Source organism: Nematolebias whitei, chromosome 1, assembly GCF_014905685.2.
Source record: "Nematolebias whitei isolate Nwh7 chromosome 1, NemWhi1, whole genome shotgun sequence".
NCBI lineage: Eukaryota > Metazoa > Chordata > Actinopteri > Cyprinodontiformes > Rivulidae > Nematolebias > Nematolebias whitei.
Window position 1 is genome coordinate 73,607,428 of NC_056498.1, and position 23,948 is coordinate 73,631,375.

The following is a 23,948-nucleotide window of genomic DNA, read 5'->3' on the forward strand; positions in this document are numbered from 1 at the left end:
CCACGACCAACAAGTCCACCCGCTGACCAACAAGTCCACGACCAACAAGTCCACCCGCTGACCAACAAGTCCATGACCAACAAGTCCACCCACTGACCAACAAGTCCATCCTCTGAGCATTTTGTCCTATTATTTCTCCTGAGCCATGCTGTTAACATGCTAGCTGTAAACAGCTTCAGACAATAAGCTAACAGTCTCAATGAGGCTGAATCATGTAGCGCTCACTCAGCCACTTGAGTTTTCAAGACCAAGGCTTTCTTTGTTGTCATTCACATCTCATGTGGTACATGTGGAAAGAAATTGTGTACACAGAGTCCCATTTACAGCCAATAAAAGTATATATTGTAAAGAAAAACAGTAATAAGATCTAATATATGAACTAAGAATAACCAAGAGTATGCTAAACACTTAATAGTGCAAAAACAATTTCTGAGACAACAATGCTGACACCTGTTAGAAAAATTGTAGCTTTCAGAGAGTCCAGAGTACTTCTGATGGTGTTCAGCTTATTAAATCAGGAACGCTGAGGATAGTCCAGGTGAAAAGGCCGAGTCAGTCTCAGTGGTCAACCTGAGTTGTTCAAGGTAACAATCCAAACTTCTCGCTGATTAAACATCCAGCACTGTTTTTCCTCTGAAACCTGTTCATATACCATCTCACTAACTTTCTCTTGCTTTCACAACACAAACACAGAGCCTGCTGAAGTTCTCTTTTGGGGTGGAGGAAGAGACAGATCTGCTGAGGTTTTCAGGATGGGAGTAGTAGTAAGCTACAATGCATTTAAAGAAGCTGGGAATAACTAAACTTCTAGCAAATTAGATGAAGATGACAAAAAAGCCATTAAAATGTATACTTGACATTCATTATAGTCATTTTTGATAATGCATGAGGGAAAAATTATTCATATTTAAAATGCACTTTATATTTCATCCAGCCCTGGTGTTAACAAAAGAGCAAGTTTCATCTTAAGTATGATATGTCCTTCAAGAACTGGGTTTATGACACCATCTGCATGCGTGTGGGTGTGTGTGTGTGTTTGTGTGTGGTCTTACCTCCTCTGGACAGAGCTCATGTGTGCAGGACATGAAGTGTGCGCAAAGCAGAGGGAAGCAGATGGAGTGGCGGCTCTGGGAGGGAAGCTCCAAGCACTGCTGGAACATTTTTTCAAATGCACGGCTGTAGAAACTGCACACATAAAAAAATAAAATAAACAAATAAACAGAAGGAGATCGTTACAGATAAGGAAAAGTGAGCCCGTATGAAGTACAGAAGAGTTTGCATTTTACCAGAAAATAGACAAGTCCGACGTCTCTACCAGCATCTCTACCAGAGAGTCTACCATCTTTGTATGGAAGATGATGGTGTTCATCATTTTACCCAGCTCCTTGTGATCAGCAATTCCAAGACTGGCTTTAGAAACACTGGTGTAGGCCTACAAAAGTGGAAAACAAAGGGTGTATGTCACTAAGTCATTACTGTTCATTTAAGTTTCACTTTTGACATTCATCACAGATGAAGCAGGGAGCAATACTGTGCAATTTGCTGAACAGAGCAGGGTAAGATTATTTGAACTGATCTGTAAAACAAATCAACAATAATAAATTCTCTTCAATCCTCCAACCTGCTTGTCATTAGCTACTTGCCTCTCAAGTTAGCAAGCTAACATTAAATAACCTAGCATAGGCTATTGCTTTGTAAAACTTTATCCAGAACAATAAATCTAACGTAGAGGTAAATATATATATCAGTATCTAAAAAAGTTAAGTCTGGTCCTCTGGACATTCAAAAAAACAAAACAAAACAAAACAAAAAAAATTGTAGAAAAGTTTCGTCTTTCATCCAAGAGACTTCCTCAGTCTGAGGTGCTGTATTCAGCTCAGTCTCTTAAATAGCACCTTCTCAGAGTGGAACAACCAGTTTTGCTGCTGACAACCAAAACCAGCTGATCACATGCTCAAGAAGGACCATCAGCCTAACAATGGATCATTAGCACACTGATGGCTGTGTACTACTCACAGAGGGCTGAGTGATACTAGCAATCACAGCATTGTAAGAGGGGGACAGTTGAACCCGGAGGCCTCCACCTGTTTAATGATGGATGATTTATTTTCACAAAGATGGCCTCCTTTACTCCTCTCTCAAACCATCGTTCCTCTCTATCCAGGATGTGAACATCTTCATCCCTGAAAGAGTGACCGCTGGCCTGGAGATGAGTGTAGACCACAGAGTCCTGGCCTGATGATGTTGATCTTCTGTGCTGGGCCATCCTTTTGGCCAGTGGCTGTTTAGTTTCCTCGATGTAAGACTGATCACAGCCCTCCTGACACTGAACAGCATACACAACATTACTCTGTTTGTGCCGGGGGACTGGATCTTTGGGATGAACCAGTCTTTGCCGTAATGTATTTTGGGGTTTAAAAGCCACTGGGACGTTATGTTTAGAAAATAAACATCTCAGTTTCTCTGATACTCTCTCAACATACGGAATGACCACTGGTCTGGGTCTGGGTTCCTCCTTTTCACCTGTTGGCTGACTGGAGTCCTGTTTGGGTTTCTTCTCTGCTTTCAGGAAGGCCCAGTTAGGATATCCACATTGCTCTAGACCCTGTCTTGTGTGGGATTTCTCCTTCTGCCTGGCTCCTGAGCTAGTGGGGATGCTGTCTGCTCTGTGATACAGAGTCCTGATGACTCCTAACTTGTGCTCCAAAGGGTGATGGGAGTCAAACTGCAAATACTGGTCTGTGTGGGTGGGTTTACGGTACACCTCGGTTTGCAAATGTCCTCTATCAGAGACTGAGACCTCACAGTCCAAGAAAGCCAACCTGCCATTATTTACATCTTCTTGTGTGAACTTTATGTATTTATCCACAGAGTTGATGTGGTCAGTAAAATGTTGGACTTTCTGAGATTTAATTTTAACCCAGGTGTCGTCAACATACCTGAACCAATGACTTGGTTGTGTCACTGAAAAGAACGTCAAGGCTCTCTTTTCTACCTCCTCCATGTACAGGTTGGCAACAATAGGAGAAACTGGAGACCCCATAGCACACCCATGTTTCTGCCTATAATATTGCTCCCCATATGTGAAGTAGGTTGACTGCAGGCACAGTTTCAAGAGTTGACACAGTTGTTCTGTGGAAAGCGTGGTCCTGCTGCTCAGAGTGGTGTCTGATTTTAATCTTAAAATGACCATCTCTACTGCATCATCAACAGGAATGCACGTAAAGAGTGATGTGACATCAAAAGAGACCATTGTTTCATCAGTCTCCATGATGACATCCCTCACCTTATCCACAAAGTCCATGGTGTTATGTATGTGGTGTTCTCATCCCTTTAGTTGGCAGCTCAGTACAGACGCCAGATATTTGGAAACATTGTAAGTGACAGTTAATCATGCTAACAATTGGTCTTAAAGGTACACCTCGTTTGTGAATTTTAGGTAAACCATACAGACTAGGTGGTGTCTCCCCTGGGTACAGTCTGTGGTACAGAATACGGTCAATCGTCTTGTCCTTCTCCAAAATTTTCAGGTCCAGAGTACCAGATTGATCTTTTTTAGATTTTTCTACCTGGATTATTGAGCATGCATCAGGATATAAATATCAGTGTCTGTCTGACATCTTTACTTCTCTTCAAAGAAAAATAAACTCTGCTGTGGTCAGTACTAATTAGACCCCCACCATACAGACTGACTGTTGAAACAGTGAACAGGAAGGGTGCTTCTTTGTTTCATTTATAGTTTTGTAACACTTGATAACTTTACGGTGACTAGTGGAGGACAGAAAATGTGAACATACGTTAGAAAGACTGTTTTTATGACCAGTGCACCACTTGTAAACCTATTGTGGGACTAATCACAGCATGGATCTGATTAGATTAGATTAATGGTTGCCAACAGCTGCTCTAAATAAACAAGCCCCACTCCACTCAGATTGTTGGGGGTGGACAAAGCTCAAAGATTTTCAGCCATAACATCGGTTATCGGCATTAGCCTCCCCCCTCCCAATATCGGTATTTGTGATAGCCAAAATATCCATATTGGTCAAGCTCTGGATGGTACATCATGTTTTTTTTTCCAAGTTAGTTTTCACAGCTGCGCAAAGAGTTGGACCTGAACAATGAAGTCGGTTCAGATTTGTAACAGAACTGAAGCTTGTTCATAGTGACTCCTGACTTCTGGGTGCTCTCAAAGCTCTGAGGAGCATTGAAGCACAAGTTGTTTCAAGACTTTAACCTGCTGGTACTTTTTTTTAATACATTCAGTTTTTGTGACTATGTTAATAACTTTCAGTAATATGTAAAACTTGGACTACATCTTACAAATGACAACAGTTTTTTCCACAAATAGTTTGACACATATTTAGTTTTTTCATATTGTAAGTAAACAATGCTCACAATGTCAACTTACAAGTTTTAACACAGTAATATTAAATTAAAAAGGTGGCATTTCACAAAAAGATTCAGCTCAATCCCTGCAGAGTGACATAAAACTGTGTTGAGAAAGGTCAGAGATGCCTGCAATAACTTAGCAACATATTAAGACAAAAACTGTCTAATAAAATCCACGTGATGTGGAAAAGCGTTTCTCAAGATGAAAACCTGCAAACATTTCCAGACATTTTGGAAACTCCCTCGCAAATTCTGTTCCCAGTGTGATGCAGCAAAGTGAGATTCAGGTAGAAGAAACAAATAATACTATTATTATTATTATTATTATTATTTTACCAGGTAAGTCAACCGAGAACCAGTTATTTACAATGAAGACCTGGCCACGAGGCAGCAACACAGGTAGACTTAAAACAACAATGATAAAAGCATAAAACCACAAAACAGACAACTTAAATCAACATTTTAAAAATTTACTATACAACAAACAAACAAAAAATGCTGCTTCTTGAAAGCAGAGTGTTTTACGAGTGTTGTAAGCCTGATCTTTGTGTACGGCAGGGCTGCAAAATGCACAAGTGCATTTGTTAGCCGAGGTGTGTTGGTGGAAAATCATCATAATCATCACCACCACCAACAGCACCACCACCACCATCATCATCATCAAAGTGCATCATGAAATAATTGAAGCATTTTATTTGATCATACCTGCAGTCTGAACCAGTCCAGCCTCATGCCTCTGAAATCAAACACTTCTCCATCTTCCACTGAAAACACAAACAAACAAAACAGTTTATTACTAAATAAAATAAATAAACACTGCAGAATAACTGGAATGTTTTCATAGGCGGTCATTTAATGCAGAAAAAGAATGTTTAACCTTGTTTGACACTGAGGGAGGTCATGGTGTTGACAAACGAAGACATGATTATAGATTCATCCTCAGGACACACCGACAAGTTCTGTTGAGGAAAACAAGAAAGACAAAAAAATATTTTGAACAAAAGCTGAGAACGTTTCAGAGAAGTGGCACAAGCGAGGGCAGCTCTCCACTGAAAGGTGCTGACAGAAACATCTCATGATCAGCGTTTTTCTTTTTAGAACATCTTTTATTTACAATAATATTTAAGATCAAGGCTAAATATTTTATTTAATCACAAGTTATTATATTCATTTTAAAACTTAACTCCAAAGAGTCAGTAGGTTGTTTTAAAATCAAAGGCAGCAGTACTGAGGGGTAGGCATGTCACAATAAACAATAACTCAATTAATCTCATGATAAATGAAAATGAGAGACCTCAATTTCATTTATTGGCTTTATCGCTTCTTCGTCTCTCTCTTTCTACTGAAGACACTGGATGACAAAAAGCTCAACTCCACTACTCTTCACTGACCCCTTCCTTTCTCTTTTCTCTTTAAAATTCATTTTAACCATCCAAAAGCGCGTTTTTGGATCATTAAAAGTAGCTAAGCTGAGAAGCTAAGCTACAAGCTACAATCCGTGTTGTCAAAGCTCTAAAACTCAGGTTAAAACCCGTGCCTTTGTGTAAAAAGTTGTTTTTCTCTGCAAAAAGACGCTGAGAACTTGTTTACTGATTTTTTATTAAAAGCTTTGTGTGACAAATGCTATGCTAAAGAGCTCAAACCACACCGAGCGTCCGCCATTTTGAGAATCGAATAAAGGAAGGAGAGACAGCCCATGTCACGTCAAGGGGCCTCTCTCCCATTTTTCTTAAAGAGACACGCTGCTCACTCCCTCACTATCCAGTGTTTCCCTACCATTATACAAGCGGGGCTCCCGGCCCCGTCAACAGAACTGAGCGCCTCGACTACCAAACCCCAACCACCTGTCGGCACTGACGTAACGCTAAACTAGCGGTTCGCAATGCAGGTGCACTAGCTAAAAAGCTAAAAGCAACCTCTTCCTTCATGTTGAACCCTCACGCTGAACACACCCCCGCCACTCGAAAACTGTTGGTACAAACAGCGCACGGCTCAGATGTGCGTCCGTCTTTCCCCCCACCGACCCCCATCCAAAAAACTGTTGGTTCAGATAGTGCGTGGCTGAGATGTGTCTCTGTCTCTCTACTCTCACACACCATGCTCTAAAAATGTTGGTGCAAACAGCGTGCAGCTGTCTGTGTCTCCCCCCCCCCCCCCCAAAACTGTTGGTTTAAACAGCGCGCTGTGCAGCTTAGGACGGGTTTCTATCCACCCCCACCCCCCTTGAACAAATATCAAGGATGAGATGAGCGCCCCGCCATGGCAAGTCATCAAGGGGAAACACTGCTATCCATCCTTCAGTTCAAACAGTCTTATACTGCCATCCAGTGGTCAAAAAAGGTACTACATGCAAAATAAATTCACATTTCTTCTTAAATTTGACAATAATTACTAATTATTGTCAAATTTCAAACAATATTATCGTTTATCGCAATAATTTCTGAGACAATTAAACGCCCAGCAAAATTTGTTATCGTGACAGGCCTATTGAGAAACAGAGAATAAACAGAAAATCAGGGGCCCCCAAGCCCCCCGGGAGCTGACGTTTCCTCTTTAGAAAACTGTTATGTTTGAGCAATTATATTGCACACCTTAAAAACATGGTGTCTCCCTTTACGATAAGATAAAAAATGGCGTCTTCCTTTCTTATCAGCTCCACAAGAAACATTCAGGAGGCAAAGTAAACGTTCACACCAGATCACTTTAATTAGGATTCTAAACTCCGCCAGAAGTGGGACAAAAAAAAAAAGGACCAGTACTGTCATCTAATATATTATATTTTTCTATAAATGTGTTCTATAGAACGCTGGTGCTGACCGATCAGAAGCGATGTTAAAGCCAGACCTGACTTCCTATTTTCTAACGATGTCTTGTGGGTAATGTAGTTTTTAGGAATAGCTTACATTCAGTTGGTCACACTGATGACGAGTATGTCATTAGCATGCTAACTCATGTAGCTTGTTGCAAATGTTTGTGTAATGGTAGGGGAAATATTGACTTATTCTCCAATTCCACAAAAATGTTGAATAAAAGCAAAGAGACAACACTATTTCAGTAGAGATACTATAAATGTGAGTCTGTGTACAACAACGACACACTGCATGTGCGTTCTTATTTTTACCTGCACCATCTCATTCAGAACCACAGCATCGAATCCAGACAGGTACTGGACGTAGTATCTCTGCATCACAGGACCATATTTCCTGACGTGAGCTCTGAGCTCCTCCATGTAGAAGATCAGCTCTGCTATGTGTCTGCAGAAATCACATCAGAGCTTCACTTAAAAAAACACAAGCAACCCAATAAAGAGGTTAACTTGCATGAACAGATGTGTGCATGTGGTTGTGTCCAGCTGCGTGCTTGTGCATACTTGTCAATGAAATCATCGGTGCTTTTCTTCTGGATGTTGTCGGCGTGTCGAAGCAGCCAGATGATTTCGTCCCGGGCGAACGACAATGCCATGAACACAAATAATGCCTGCAGGGCCAGAAACAAAGAGATGTGAACAAATTAAGTCAGCAGGAATGACAAACATCACAGTCTAAACTAGGTAGGGGGAACACTGGTTCAGACATTTTAAAACAGAGTTCTGTGAATAAGTTGTGAAAAACAGCATTTTCTCTTGTAGCTGTTTGGAGAAACAGAGTTCAACTAACAGGATAAGAGAGTCAAGACCCAACTGGATCAACGTAGTCTTAAAATGACTACAATATTTCATAGTGTTTCACACAAAAGCCATTTTATACACTGATCTCATTTTCACGTTGCACAGATAGTTCAGTAAAAGTATATATTTTTTTGCTATTCATCATTAGAAATTTCCTCAGTTTTTGTGTAAATATCTGTGGGATGTGAAATTGGTGATTGTGTTAAGACGTATGAAGCAGCATTAGAATGAACCCTCGTTAAAAATGTGGTGATTATTATTTTAGGATGGCAGAAATCCACTCTGGTCTTAGCCCCACATAGAACAGCCATTAGCCCGTCAGTCCCGTCAAAATTAATGTATTCCTCCAAACCAAGGTCGTTCTACGACAGGTAAGATGATAACTGTTCACAACTTTTCTACAGAATCACACTTCATATTTGGTGAACTATGGCTTCACTGATCTAAATCACCAAGTTCAACTAGTTCTCTACAAAACATGCTTATTTTGCTAAATTATGTTACCGTTTAAAGTAGAATATAAATGTTTTAAGAAACTCCAGGTACTCATGTTCCCTCCCACAGACCAAAAATATGCATATTTAGAAGACACATACATAATTGGATTTATGGTAGTGGGATTTCTGCTTTTTGGATTCAGCGGGTTTCTGGCTTACCGACAAATTCGGAAGACGTCTGCAGCGGATCTGGCATTTCTGAGGCTGCCTCCCATGTGTGAAGGAATGTGCTGCGTATCGAGCGCCCAGACTCAGATGCTTTGTGAGCTAAGCCATAAGCTGGACGCAATTTCTGAGAATGGCAGGCCAGTGTTTCCCCTACAATTATACAAGCGGGGTGCCCCACCCCGTCAACAGAACTGAGCACCCCACCTACCAAACCAAACTTGACCCCCCACCTAGAACTGACATAGCACTAAGCTAGCGGCACGAAATACAGGCTCTCTAGCTAAAAAGCTAAAGGCACCTCTTCCCTCATTTTGAACGCCCCCCGCCCCCGCTCAAAAACTGTTTGTACAAGCTGCACTCAGACATATCTCCGTCCCTCCCCATCAACAAAAATCATACATGAGATGAGCACCCCACCATGGCAAGTTAACTAGGGGAAACACTGCAGGCCACTTTTTATTTTTTTTTACCTCCCCTCATCCTCTCATGTTCTTTTCCTTACCTACTGTGTTTTTCGCCCTATGAGTTACATTTCTTGCATAATTTACGTCCTGCAACTTATACACCAAAGAACATATTTGTTTTTTTCCCCATATTTATAAACCAATTTTTGTCTGAGATGTGATGATTTAATTCATTGAACACCACCATTTTCAGCCGTTAGATGGCACTCGAGCAGTATGGCAAACAGTTGTGTCATGTAATAGGTAAAAGTGGCTAATAATGATAATAAACACTAAGCCACCTTCGTCCAGTTTGCCTGGAGCAACCGTCTAATCAGCTTCATTTTGCTGCACCACCAAGGCAAAATGCAGCTAATTTGACTATTGAAGTACATTTATTAAGTAAAAGTTCAACTGAGACACATCTTTTATATAAAGTCGAGCAAACAAATACCAGTAATTGTTTTAGGTGCTTATCTTGTTAAATTTTGAAGAAATGCGCAGCGTTCCTCCTTCCTTTTTTCCTCCCTCTGTGTGCTCCCGGAGCACCGAGGAAGCAAATAACAAAGTCCATGCTCAATAAAGCAAATACTTTTGAAATGCAGCTGATTTGACTGTCAAAGTGCATTTATTAAGTAAAAGTTCAACTGAGATACACCTTTACTATAAAGTCGAGCAAACAAATAATTGTTTTAGGTGTTAATCTTGTTAAAATCTTGTTGAAGTCCTCCTGTGCATGCTCCCGTGGCCGCCATTTGGCAGCCAATCGATTTTTGGCACAACACCGGCCCACATTTTTGGGTTCTGCTCACATTTCCGGGTCATCAGCGGTGACGCATAATAGATGCAACGTATATGGCGAAGTGATGTATTTATGGATTTTTCCACTTTATTAGACATATATGGACTGATGCGACTTATAAGGCGGTGCAACGTGTACGGTGGAAAATACGACACTTTGTATGTCTGTATGTAACAGGTCTCTCTTGTAAATGAGTCCTCGAGGCTTAGTGGGAACTAACCTGTATAAAGGTTGAATTGAATGTTAAGATTTATTTGGGACTAAATATATTCGGTCAAAGTGAGTGAGAGAGTGAACGGTTGTTTGTCTCATTTGTCTCTGTGTGTCTCTATGATGGACTGGAGACCTGTCCAGGTGGCCCCCGCCTCTCAGACTGCTGGTGACAGGGACTAGCCTCCCATGACCCAGAAAGAAGAAGCGGGTAAAGAAAATGGCTGGATCAAAACACTGTGCAACCCAAACTGCTTTAACATGTAAAGATCTGCTGCAAGTTTACTCCCAGCCCCTATGGAAACAGTGCAATACTATTTTATTGGGTTAACAAACAGTTGGTTTTAGAGTGTCAGTTTTAAAATTTAAAGAGGTATTCAGAGTTACCTTTGGACCGAGGAGTCCAGGCTGGTCGGCTAAAACCGTAGCCAGCTCCTTCAGAGCAGATCGGAGGAATTTGCGTCTCTCTCTGTGCATGGAGCCCCTGAAGAAAGTCAGACAGGAGTAGGGTGTCAGAGCAAAGCGTCGAACACAAGCAGCATTACTGCATTTTGACACTTCCAGGACAATCCCAGAGAGGACGCAAAGTAAGCACAGGATGACTGACGGCAGAACAACGAGAACGGAGATGAAAGGGAAAGACAGCATAAGTAATGAGGATAAGAGCTGAGATGAGACAAAGACGGGAGGATGAAACGACGTAAAGAAGGTGATGCTTCGGCGCCAGACTCTTTGAGAAAGACACAGCTGGGGGAGCTACAATGACAGGTAAAAAAGTGAAGTCTAAAAAAAACGGGAACATAGATTAATAATACAGAAACCAGAGGCAGAGGAGGGAAAAATACTCTAAAATGTTTTTGTTTTTTTTGTTTAAGGAACAAAAGGGATTAAATTTTAAGGATATCATGAAAGGAATACAAACAAAATTATATTTACACTTACGCATGAGACAGCGCCTGTTCTTTGCACTCCCTGATGTCATTGATGCGTTTGTTGTATCTAAAAATGCAAAAAGGAAAGACGAGATAAAGCTCATATGAAACTTTTTGTCCCAGAAAGAGTGGTGAACTGTTTGCAGAGCAGACGCTCCTACCCTCTGATGTTCACAAACAGGTCCTCTGCAGCCTTGTGGATGTGGAAGACTTCATCCCTGAACAGACAGAGGCAAGTGGAGCTCTGCAGAGCCAACTTCCACAGAGACAAGGCCGCGGCGTCGCTGTTCAGCATCGCGTGGCACAGAATGAAACCAACTGCAGGGAGAACAGGGAGGAAGGCCACATCAGGAACACAGTTTTATTTCTTTTAGAACTCACGGGGCTCTGGACTAATTTTATGCACGAGCTGCACTGATGCATCACTATTTGAGTTGGGTGCACCGGCATAACATTTATATGATCAAACTTTCCACCAGTTTATTTTACGGTAGTGATGTCACGTGCGCTGCAGAATGGTAGCACTGACGGGAGCTCTGCTTCGACCCGATCGTTTTTTGGTTCCAGTTGTTTTTGTTTTAACTTTTTTGTGCCTACACTGCTCAGTCACACTACGAGTATGGCTGCGACACACTCGTGAAGTGTTCTGTGTCGCTGCCTTGCCATCGTGGTTCAGTCCTTCCAGCCTCGGGCTCAGGCCTGTCATGACGGCTGTCTCCATGATCCTCCATCTGCCTGCACGGACCGAACTCTACGGGTCCATTCGGTTCCATGGGGAAAATTGGGATGTTCTGTGTCTGCCGAACCTGGTTCTGGAGGGCAGTGTGGGAGGGCAGCTGCTGCGGCCATTATTATCATCATGCTGCTAACGGGGCCGCACTGCTAACTGAACCACTCGGCAAACAGGACCATGCTGCTGTAGATGTCTGCTTTTTCACTTTTGGAGCCTTGTTTGTGCATTTTTGTTGCATGCGTTGGTATTTGTTGTTGCCGTTTTGTTGGCGAGTCGAGACCGTTCTTCTCGACCTCAACATTTCATTGTATTGTTGACCTTGTATTGATCTGCAAATGATAAATAAACCAAACCTGAAGCTGAGGTTCTGCATCAGATTGTGCTGATCTTCATAAACCAACTGTCAGACTGATAAAGTCTGAAGAGGACTCAGTTAACCACACACTAACCCTCTCAGTTTGCTGGAGAACCCTGCTCTAGGACCAAGAACGACACAGCTCCTGGTTATACAGGGACCTGACAGCCCTACAGTGACCCGGGCACTCCGTACATTCCCAGCACCCCTCACAGATTGCCTCAGGGATCATGGTCAGAAACCTTCTCCAGATCCATTAAACCCATGTAGTCTGAGAAGTGTAACTCTCCTGAGCCCCTTAGCAGCTCTGCACACCGCCCCTCCTGAATCTGACGTTTGAAAACCCGTTGGATCATTCCATCCAAAACCTCCGTTTCTGTGATGATTACACTTTGACAAACATATCACCTCTGTTGTCCAGTCTGGATTTCTTTTATTTACGCCTTCTAAAAAAGGTCAACCCCTTTTTAAACCGTTGCGACTTGGAGAAGGCTGTTCATGTTTTTATCAGTTCTAGACTTGATTATTGTAACGCTCTGTATGTCGGTGAACCGCAGTCATCACTGAGTCGCCTCCAGCTTGTTCAAAATGCAGCAGCTCGCCTTGTAACCAACACTCCTAGACGGGACCACATCGCACCTGTTTTACTCTCACTACATTGGCTTCCTGTCCATTTTAGAATAGATGTTAAACATTTATTTGTTTTTAAAGCTCTGAATGGCCTCGCTCCTCCTTATATAACAGAGTTGTTAAGTTTCCTCACCCACTCCAGGTCTCTGAGGTCAGACAGCTACTGCTCTCTGTTCCAAGGACAAAATATAAACGCAGGGGTGACCGTGCCTTTTCTGCAGCCGCACCTCGACCCTGGAATAAGCTCCCAATTGAGCTACATCAGATTACTGAACTTGGCCCTTTTAAATTGAAGCTGAAGACTTTTTTTTATTCCAACAGGCTTTTAGTACTTAAATATGTGTTGACATTTATGGTTGTCTTTTTGTTATTTTATCGTGTTTTTTCTTGCTTTTAACTTGTTGTCATTTTAATTACCATTTTTGTTAAGCACTTTGGTCACCATCAACGTGGTTGTGTAAAGCGCCATAGAAATAAATAAATTAAATTGGAACTCTCTTGTGGGCAGCACGGTGGCGCAACTGGTAGAGCTGCTGCCTCTCAGCGAGCAGGTCCTTGGTTCAAACCTCAGTCCAGGGGCCTTTCTGGGTGGAGTTTGCATGTTCTCTACGTGCATGTGTGGGTTTTCTTCGGGTGCTCCGGTTTCCTCCTACAGCCCAAAAACATGCATGTTAGGCTGATTGGTAACTCTAAATTGTCCCTAGGTGTGAATGGTTGTTTGTCTCGTTTGTCTCTATGTGTCCCTGTGATGGACTTGCGACCCGTCCAGGGTGTACCCCGCCCCTCGCACAGTGATTGCTGGACATGGGCACCAGCGACCCCCATGACCCAAAATGGAAGAAGCGGGTAAAGATAATGGATGGATGGATGGAACTCTCTTGTCCTGAGAATCTCATCCAGCTCTGGCGCCCTATCACCAGGGGGCTTTCTAAATACCTCGGTGACCTCTGCTATGGTAGTGGACTTGTTTCCTCAGAATCTGCATCCTCAAAGGTGGACATGGTGGCCATATAAGGAGATACTTTAACTGATGCTTCCCACATCGGACACTATCCTCATACCGAATCAACAGTTCTCCACACAAGCCAAGCACAGCCTGGGATGGAGCTTGTTTTTAGGTTTGGTTTATTTGTTATGCAGGTCAACATAAGGTCAACAATGCAAAGAAATGCTCAGGACGAGAAGAACTGTCTTGACTCGCCAAAAAAAACAACAATACCGAAACATGCAACAAAAAAATAAAAAAACAAGGCACCAAAAGTGAAAAAAAAAGACATCTACAACTGCACGGTCCTATTAGCAGAGTGGTTCTGTTGACAGCGGGTATGTTTACATGGACATAAGTAACCGGATCAAATGGCCGGTCGGAATAAAAGTGTCATGTAAACACTCCGTTCGGGTTATTTTTTGTGTATTCGGCGCGATCCGATATAATTTGTGATCAGAACGAAACGGGTGGTTTACGCCGATCCGTAACCCAATCGGTGCGCATGTAAATGCTTGATCTGTTCGTTTTTATCTGATCGCGAAAAACTGACCTGACTGCGCATGTGCGAGTTTGCCATTTCCGCCTGGCTAATGCTAATAATATTAGCATGTCAGGGAAGCAAAACTGGTCGGTGAGCGACAACATTTATACTAGAAACTTTGAAAGAGCTCAAAATGATCTGTATTACCTGTAGCTCAGTCAGGGAGTGCAGTTACGTCTCCACCGTCATTAAAACTTGTCGCGGGTCCATTTTGGGTGCTCAGGTTTGTTTACGTTCACCCCGGAAGTAGAACTTCTTCTTCGGTGTTTTTTTAAGGAGAGTTTACCACTCTGCGCATGTCAGTACTGCTGTTCAGAACAAAGCCCGCTGCATGTAAACGCTCATCATGAACAGATTGTGCCCATGTAAACAATACATTTGAATTATTCAAACAGAACACATTTCAATCCGGTCAAAGAATTCTGCGCATGTAAACATAGCTAGTGAGGTTCTCTTAGCAACATGGTCCCGTTTTCCTTTCTGCATCACTAAAACAGTTTGCTAAACTCTCCTCAAGGCCAACAAAAGTCCTTCTCTATGGCTTCTCTGAATTCCTCCCACACCAGTTTTTGCTTCTGCAACCACAGAAACCACAGTCCTCACAGTCAAAATAAACCTTATTTTGTATTATCATGTTGTTAAACAGATTTCATTTGTCTTTTTAATATCTCAGGCCCAGAGTCACCAGCAGTGCCAACTGCTCCAGGTTAGCTAGAACTCTGCTCCTCCTTGCTGCCTCATCTTCAAAAAGCAAACGGCACTAATTATCTGCTGGTGCAAACACACCTATCTAGATTAGCAGGTGTGAACAATTTGCACTTGATTTGGAATGCAGGTGTCCTCTGTGCACAATAAGACCATAAACACATCAGACATGACGTGACAAAGAGAAACACAGTTTAGTTCTTGTTTTATTGGATGAAGTACAGAGATGCTCCTCAAACTGCATGAAACTCTTTATAAACCTTAATTATTTAAAAACAGCCATTTGGCAAAAGAGACATTATATCTGCCTTCTCTGCTTTTTACCTAAAAACTAATGAGCAATACCTTCTGGATCATGGAGAATGTGCTGCTGTTTCTCGCTTCTTTCTTCAGAGACTGATAGTTGATGGTTTCAGGAGGTGGGAAATGTTTGATGCTAAATGCATGTTGCAAATTGCGCTGTGTTTTGAGGATCAGATGCCAGCACGTGCATATTAACTAATTTAAATGTGGACGAAAAGCACCAACGCAGAGAACAGCTGCGCCAAGATGAGGGTGCAGAACGGGCCGTGAATCAGACGAGGGAGAAAAGACAAAATCACACCTGCAAAAACGTACAAAATAATCCTAAATCTGAGCCTCAGTTGTTTTTTTAGTTTTCTTTTTTCATACTGCTTTCACGTTTTAATATGTTTGGGTGAGTGCCAACATCCTACCAGTTCTCTCTCCTCTTCCACCCACAGACTTTTGCAGTCTGAAATCCTGGAGGGAGGGGTCTACTGAAGTGGACAAACATGTCCCAACACAACATGTGTTTCCTTGAGATGTTGTTAGTTGTAAATGTCGACACTTGACCATGTCCACCTTTGACTTGCAGTAAACGAAGTGCATGATGACCGTCTTAGCCTTTCAGCAGGCAGTTTGCTTCTAGACTGACAATCACGTCTTCTCATGCTTGACGAGTCAGACATTTAACCCCAAATGTTGCACCACGATGTGGACCCAAATGAAGCTCCATCTGGATGCAGACCGGTTGTTAAAATGTAAATTTACCTCGTTTTATTTGTGCACTTCGTGCTAAATTTTAAGTAATTCGTTTTATATGGCGCAGATTTTCTTGACGTTTCAGTTGCTTGATTTCCTGCTGGCTGGCTCAATAAGACATTTTGCAGGCTGAAAAACCTTAACTCTGGATTTTAAATTTTCCATCGCTAAATTTGAATCGGACCACTGGACTAGAGGGTCAGATCTGCTGCTTCTCTGCTGTTATGGCTCTGCTCTTCAGAGGCAGAGAATAGAGGAGAATCATTAGGTGCACCCACTAGAACAAGGTAAAAACATTTGTAGCACTCGATATAATCATTTTTAGTCACATTTGTGAGTGAACTTGTTACACCGTGGAGCCCTCTATCAGCTTTAGGTTTAAATAATGCAGTACTTACACACAATCCACTTCTCCATCGTGTCCAGAGACAGGTATTCACAAGGCATCTGGAGACACAAACAACATGAGGATTTGTCAGAGAGCTTTTTCTGTAAGAGGAGACGCTATGACAAGAAACCCTTAGAACGTCTCTTATGGGAACAAAAAAAAACAAAGGTGTACAACACAGTGGGACTGTTGTGGTACTCACCGTGTCTGACTGAGCCGGGTTGAGCATTGTGGAGGGAGCAGAGATGAGAGAGAGCAGCTGAGCATTCCTCCACTGGTCAGCAGACAGATTCCTCCTGGGATAAACCACCTGAAGGCTGATCAAGGCCTCCGACAGGGACTGCAGGAGAGGAGGGACGGACAACAACAAACTGCGGTGAATTTTTCAAACTGAATAGGCAGAAAACGAAATATTGCTCGACACAAACAATATCTTATGACATCTAATGGACAGAACAGCATTTTATGTATGCATTTTCCACTGTTTCAATTTCAAACGTCACTGTCATACTGAAATTTTCAGTTTTTTGAGAGGTTAGGGAATATTTTTGTGTGAAGTGCAAACAATTCTGGTACATTCTGTAAGATTACAACAAATGTTTGGATAGTTTTATTTTCTACATGTTTTCAACGCTAACAAGCAGTGTGCCCCCAACACTGATGGATTTGAATAGTGAATGTTTGTAGATTTCCTATGAGTGTATTTTTTGACTGGAGTTGAACAGGGAATATAAGTAAACCTAAATGTTCTTGTTGCAAGACATTCAAGTGTGTAGGAGTTACACTGCAACTAGGTCTCTAACACAAACTGCGAAAATAATCTTTGTGGCTGAGTGTTTGAATAAAGACTGATGACAACATTAATGTTTCCTGTCTAAAACAACTTGAGAGTTACAACATAAATCTTAAAATAAAACTTGTCACAGCTGATCTTACAAGCAGTTTTCATACCTTTCCATGTGGAACAAACTCCTCCATCATCTTCTTCAAAGGGTTCTCATAATCAACGATCATCTGGCCCAGCCTGGGGTATTCCCTGTCACTGAAGCACAAAAAGCAGCTCGGTTACTACAGAAACCACCACCACCACTTTTCTGTTCAAATCAGAATGGATGCCACATCAGTCAAAACTGAATTTAAAAAAAAGTATTATTTATTTATTCCATTCAAGGCAGAGCCTAAGATATCTTTTTACTACTCTAACTTTAGAAAGCGGAAGCAGAGTAGTAGATTTATGTCAACAATCCAAGCAAGCAGTACGCCAATGTCCCCCATCCCTGAAGGATTTGAATAGTGATCATTTGTAGTTTTCAACATGAGTGTTTTTCTGGACTGGAGTTGAACAGGGAAATTAAGTAAACTTTAATGTTTTTGATGCAAGATATTCAGGTGGGTATGAGTTACACTGTGGAGAAGTGGTAGGTTATTTTTTTGCTCAAGGCAGTGCAGAGTGTCGGATCCTGGAGGGAGTAATTTTATCCACTACCAGGAGCAACGGAGAAGCCAGGGGGTAGCCAATGGTGGCCTTGGCCCCCATAGTATAATCTTCAGCCACCCTAATCATTTAAGGAAACTACTTTTAAGCAATATAAAATCTAGAAAGCATAGTTTTCTCAAATGACGGGGTGGTCGGTTTACATATATAATGGTGGTGGCCATCTTGGATGTTTGTTTGGCACCCCCCCCCCCCATTTTTTTTTTTACATGTTTTTACACCTAGTTCTAAGCCTTACACATTAGTGTCCTCACCTTTGCTATCATTGTACCTGCCTTGGCAACACCCCCAAATTTATGATTCAATCTACCAGAGTACACTTTATATGAAAATTGGTAGATTTGGACCAGTTTAATATAAATGATTGTTAATAGTGTGTTTTTTAGACCTGGGCCTGCTTTCTAACAGAGTAGAGGTTTCTGCAGGCAACAAAAACTGCTTTAGACCTCTTAGATGGGCCTGAGACAACTCTGACTGTTTTTAGAAAATGTTGACACACAATGTTTTGGAACATTTTCCAAATTCTAGCTACAAGATTGTGAGCCACCATCATAACTAGTCCTAACAGCTGCAGGACAGTGACAGATTACCTCTGATTAGATATTGGGTAACCACTGGCTGGAAGGCCTATGGAAGTCATTATCTGATAAGGTTTTTAGGAAAACTAACTAAAAGTACTTGCACAAAAGGCTAACCATATTAAACTAAACTAAAACAAATGTGTTATTAACAAAATGGATTTTCATACAACTGAACTCAATACAATGGAATTAAAATAAAGGTTTGTTGTAATTAATCTCAACTACTGAATGCACACTGCTAAAGTTTCACTTCTTATTTTACCACATATCTATGTATTTGTTTTTGATTTCTGTTTGAATCACCTGGATCCATGCGTCATCTCGTGAGCGTAGTTGTAGAGTCCTATGATGGCTTTCCTCTCCTCGATGCGAGACAGGATTATCATCAGAGTAGTGTAGGTCACCACCAGGTCCAGGTAGTTCTTGGTCAGGTCAAAGTTCACCGTCTGACAGGGAGCAAAATGTAAAAAATAAATCAATCAAAAATTAAGCATGACAGCCTGAAAAGAGCTGAGAAGGTGAAAAGCTGAAATGAATAAAAGCCGAGATGTGCTCGATAATTTCTGTACAAATCTGACTGATCTAAACGTTAAAGTTAAGAACAAGACTTCTCTCTACCCCAACAAGTGTCTACATGTAGGTGTTGAAAACAAACAAGCTCTGAACAAAACAACATTGCTTACAATATCAAAGAAGACCTGGCAGGCGTCGACTGTGTTCAGCAGCTCACACACATGGTCCTGTTGATCAAACAGTTAACAGAAACACGGTTACAGTTTTTAACATGACGTAATTTCTGGTATATAAGCCACTACTTTTTTCACACTCTTTGAATCCCGTGACTTATACAATGCTGCTACTAATTTATGGATTTATGGACAGTCGAACCATTGAAACGGGAGGGGAGGAGAGAACGAGAGGGGGGATCCCCCTGCATGCATCGAGCATGTGAGTGTCACAAGCTCACAGAGCAATTTTGCTAAGTGAGCGAGCAGGATGCTTCACCTGCAGAATGGAAGTCCAGTTTTTTGGGGTTTTCTTTTGCCTTTAATCTTTTTTGGACTTACCATATCCCGGATGACTGAGAATCTTCATCAGCATCTTGTATCAGGAGGAATATAGTGATCAATGACTTCCTGGTAGGCTGCTGTAGTTTTTATTTATTTTAACCAGCCATGTTACAGGCACTCCTCAGGAAAGAAACATTTACTGTATGTATTTGTGTATGTTACCAGTACGTATTGTAGCATTTTGTGGTCCGTTGTGGTTGACTGCCTGTCACATGGCCTCAGGGAGGAATTATGGGTAAAATTTATATTCATTGTTGATCGTTTCAGTTGGCTGTTTGGAATTAGTGTTTTTTTTTTTTTTTTGTTTTTTGGTGATTGGTCTGTTCTTCCTGGGAATGGTTTGTGTTGGGCCATTCAGTGGAGTGACGTTGGGTGGTGGAGGTGGCTCTCACGGGGATCTGTGGTGTTCACTTTGTCTGTGTGTTGAACAGTAAAGGCTCCAGTATACTGTCGCGTACACCCGTTCACGCGTACGTACGCATGTACTGTATGCAGAGGGTTCAGACTTTGTACTCCAGCGTACACTCCGAGCAGCTGCAGAGCAGCTTCACAGACAAGGGGCGTTTACCTTCGAGACAAATTGAGGTCGCCGATTGGTCATTTGCTGACACGCCTACTGGATCGATTGACAGGCCGGGAAAAAGAAAAAAAAAAGATCGCTGGCAGCCTCAGCCACAGCGGTGTTCTGTGTTTATATGTTGTTAATAAAAAGATATTAAAAAATTAAAAAACAGAGAGCGCTGGCTCTACAGCCCACACATCAGACCAGCCCACCAGGAAATCTCCAGACCCTCCCGCAGCCACGCTGGACCTGAGTTTAATTTGCTCGTGACAAATTCCTCCATTTCTCACCATTTCAGTCATGGCATCAACGGAGGAGGAAGAGATCACTGCCTCTTGGCAAAAAAACAAAAGAAAAGGCCAGATCAGGGATGAAGAAGGGGAATTTAATACATTGGTGTCCATACAAAACAGTCCGTCGCTGGGCAGCTTATTGTGTGACACCGCGTACGCGTATGCGGTCGTAAAAATTTGAGCTTTGCACGGACATGCCCTGGGGGTACGCTCGTACCTTCACGTACGTACGTGCGTACCTCTGCTTATGGACGTACGCGGTACTATACTGGGGGCTTAAGAGAAAGTCTATAAGACGCCATCTGGTGGTTGATTCATGATCTACAACAAGTGCTGTGCATCTCGCTAAGTAGCTGTGTGCTGCCACTCATGTTACAATGTGAACATCTGCGGCTTATACACAAGCACGAGTTATATACACATTTTTTAATTTTGTTTTATTTAGTGTGTGTGGCTTATAATCAAGTGTACACTATAGACCGGCAATTGCAGTAAAACTCATTTCAGGAGTGTGTCTGAATGCGTTTCCCCACCTTGAATTCCATGACATCCACAAAGGTAAAATAGTAGAGAGCCAAGTTCTTCAGAATTTCAGATTTTTCTTTCTGCAGCTGAGCCAGCTGTTGCTGTAAAAACATCACGGCAGAAAACAAATTTACAACACGGTCATGAACGTAGAGGATGCTATTGGATGCTATTGAGCCTGAAAATCCCTTTTTCTGTGTACATTGCTTTGCTTTGAGCAAAGTGAGTGGAGCTCTCATTTTTCAAGCGTCTTTTTTTAAGCTTTGGCTGCGTAAAACTGTTCTGGCAGTACTTTTCCTACATGACAAGAAAAAAATTATATGCATATTTATAATCCGAGCCTTCACAAAAAGTCTAATTACAGAGTTTCCCTTCAGGCTTCAGCAGAGATTATTACAACTTGCTTCACTTTAATTAAAGTATCTCTTATTTTTGACTAAATGAACAGCAGAATGATAGAAACCACATTCTGCTGCTGAATAATTCAGTGATACAGCAGCGCCCGAATCTCTACCCAGCTTATAGAAACAGTTTCAAAAACACCCTGAAACATCCTGTTCTGTCTGTATTTTAAAGAAACTCGCTCTGCTCCAATATTTTTGGCTTTTAAGTATCTGACATGACAGTTGATATTAAGGGGGAAAAAAAAACATTATCATAAAGAGGATATAGTAGTAAAACAGCTGAACATTCAACTATATGATAAAAAACGCTAAAATTGGGCCTAAATATATTCCCATTCTCTGAATGTGGATAACCTTGGATCGGTCCACATCAGTGGTTCCTCAGTCTGGATTCTATGTTCTACCTTCTGACTCTTTCTCCTCGAGAACATATGTGGTTCCTAGCCTTTCTCCCCGTCACCAGAGTCATGATCCAAGATATGATCAAGGGCTTTAATAACACCATCATTGATCAATGAGCTGCCACAGAATGTGAGCAAGCCCTCAAAAACCAGAGCTGCAAGGAAAGTTCTGTATTTTGGGACCAATGCTGTGATGTGAGGATGATAAGTGCAGTTCCTGACCCGTACGAGTAAAATCCTGTTAGGGACAGATTTCTACAAGTGGAGATAAAAATGGAAATGAGTTGTGTCCACTCAGAAGAAAATGCATCTGAGAGTGTGGGTAAGGAATGGTGTCCATCTGCTGAAGTCAATATTACACATCTAATGTCTCCTACGGTCAATCAGAACACCCAAAAATTTAATGAAAAGGTATTGTCGTTTATTTTTTCTGTTCCGATGACTTGTGTAAATAGTCATAAAATCTCATGTAAATCAGATCAAAGGAAAGGCACCTTTTTTTTAAAGAGTTTAATTTGACCAATAAGCAACAGGAGGGTGAAATATAAACAGGAAAGGTTGTTAGTGGCAAATATCTGCTAATTAGATCAGTAGGCCTATTACTCGATCTACATTCCATTTTAATGATAGATAAAAAGACCAAAATGAGCAGGAAGAACATTTTTGTTCTTTAGTTGTGGATTTGATGCTTTCCAAAAACTTAAACACAAAAAGGAGTTTTGTAGCATCAATATTTTCATAAGGAGCTACATTCGTTAAGGAAAATGTCAGCAATGAAGCATATGATTGAACCCAGCTCCAGCGCTGCACGTTTAAGCTCAGAACTGAAGCCAAAACAGTTAGCATCAGGAAAAGAGGGAACAAAGAACAGAAGATGACAAGTGAAGGTAGTGTGACAAACTGTTACTGCACCAAGGAGCTAAAACCATAAATGATTTGACCTAAAGTCCAGAAAATTTAAAAAATATAAAATATATATTATTACTTAGGCCATGTTTACACAAAAACAATCTCTGGAAACATTAGTGGGTTTTTTTAAATGTGGGTACAACATGTTTTCCACCGACATGTGGTTTTGGTCAGAAGGGAGATTTGAGCTGGCGACCTTCCAATCACAGGTTCACTTCTTTAACCTCTGCACTACCACTCCCCTATTAATGTTTATTGAGGGGGGGGGGGGGGGGGGAATAAATAAATAAACAAACACATTAACATAGATCCACTGTAGTTTCCATGACAGGTAGGGTTGCCAGATTAAAAAAAACCGATGAACTACTGTACTGTCTCTTTAAAATGATTGTATTTTGACCCAAATTGTCATATGGGCTGAGTGAGGGAGACGTTAAGAGGTGTGTTGTGTTTGGTGATCATGTGTAGGCCTGTTACAATAACAAATTTTGCTGGATGAGTAATTGTCTTAGAAATTTCCTGATGCATGCTCAATAATACAGGTAGAAAAATCTAAAAAAGTATCTGGTCCTCTGGACATTCAAAAACAAAACAACAACAACAAAAAAAAAAGTAGAAATGTTTCGTCTTTCATCCGAAAGTCCCTTTTCAGGGACACCACCAAGTCATTGGTTCAGGTATGTTGACGACACCTGGGTTAAAAATTAAATCTCAGGAAGTCCAACATTTTACTGACCACATCAACTCTGTGGATAAATACATCAAGTTCACACGAGAAGATGTAAAAAATGGCAGGTTGGCTTTCCTGGACTGTGAGGTCTCAGTCTCTGATAGAGGACATTTGCAAACTGAGGTGTACCACAAACCCACCCACACAGACCAGTATTTGCAGTTTGACTCCCATCACCCTTTGGAGCACAAGTTAGGAGTCATCAGGACTCTGTATCACAGAGCAGACAGCGTCCCCACTAGCTCAGGAGCCAGGCAGAAGGAGAAATCCTATACAAGACAGACTCTAGAACAATGTGGATATCCTAACTGGGCTTTCCTGAAAGCAGAGAAGAAACCCAAACAGGACTCCAGTCAGCCAACAGGTGAAAAGTAGGAACCCAGACCCAGACCAGTGGTCATTCCATATGTTGAGGGAGTATCAGAGAAACTGAGATGTTTATTTTCTAAACATAACGTCCCAGTGGCTTTTAAACCCCAAAATACA

At 41.6% G+C, this 23,948-nt stretch overlaps 1 protein-coding gene across 3 annotated transcripts in view; it reads right to left on the reverse strand.

Moving 5' to 3' along the window:
* nckap1 (NCK-associated protein 1) overlaps positions 1–23,948 on the reverse strand; it is a 94,255-nt gene that overhangs the window by 20,216 nt on the left and 50,091 nt on the right. For 2 of the 3 annotated variants that reach the window (XM_037680553.1, XM_037680545.1), the window contains 15 exons: positions 21,027–21,119; positions 19,252–19,308; positions 18,872–19,014; positions 17,444–17,534; positions 16,695–16,832; positions 16,503–16,551; positions 11,270–11,426; positions 11,119–11,175; positions 10,564–10,660; positions 7,760–7,866; positions 7,511–7,643; positions 5,267–5,348; positions 5,095–5,153; positions 1,287–1,432; positions 1,053–1,185 (listed from right to left, as the gene is read on the reverse strand). In XM_037680553.1, the coding sequence (XP_037536481.1) occupies positions 1,053–1,185; positions 1,287–1,432; positions 5,095–5,153; positions 5,267–5,348; positions 7,511–7,643; positions 7,760–7,866; positions 10,564–10,660; positions 11,119–11,175; positions 11,270–11,426; positions 16,503–16,551; positions 16,695–16,832; positions 17,444–17,534; positions 18,872–19,014; positions 19,252–19,308; positions 21,027–21,119 (1,542 nt within the window). The remainder of the gene's footprint in view (positions 1–1,052; positions 1,186–1,286; positions 1,433–5,094; positions 5,154–5,266; positions 5,349–7,510; positions 7,644–7,759; positions 7,867–10,563; positions 10,661–11,118; positions 11,176–11,269; positions 11,427–16,502; positions 16,552–16,694; positions 16,833–17,443; positions 17,535–18,871; positions 19,015–19,251; positions 19,309–21,026; positions 21,120–23,948) is intronic. The other variant, XM_037680561.1, reaches the window with a different exon arrangement.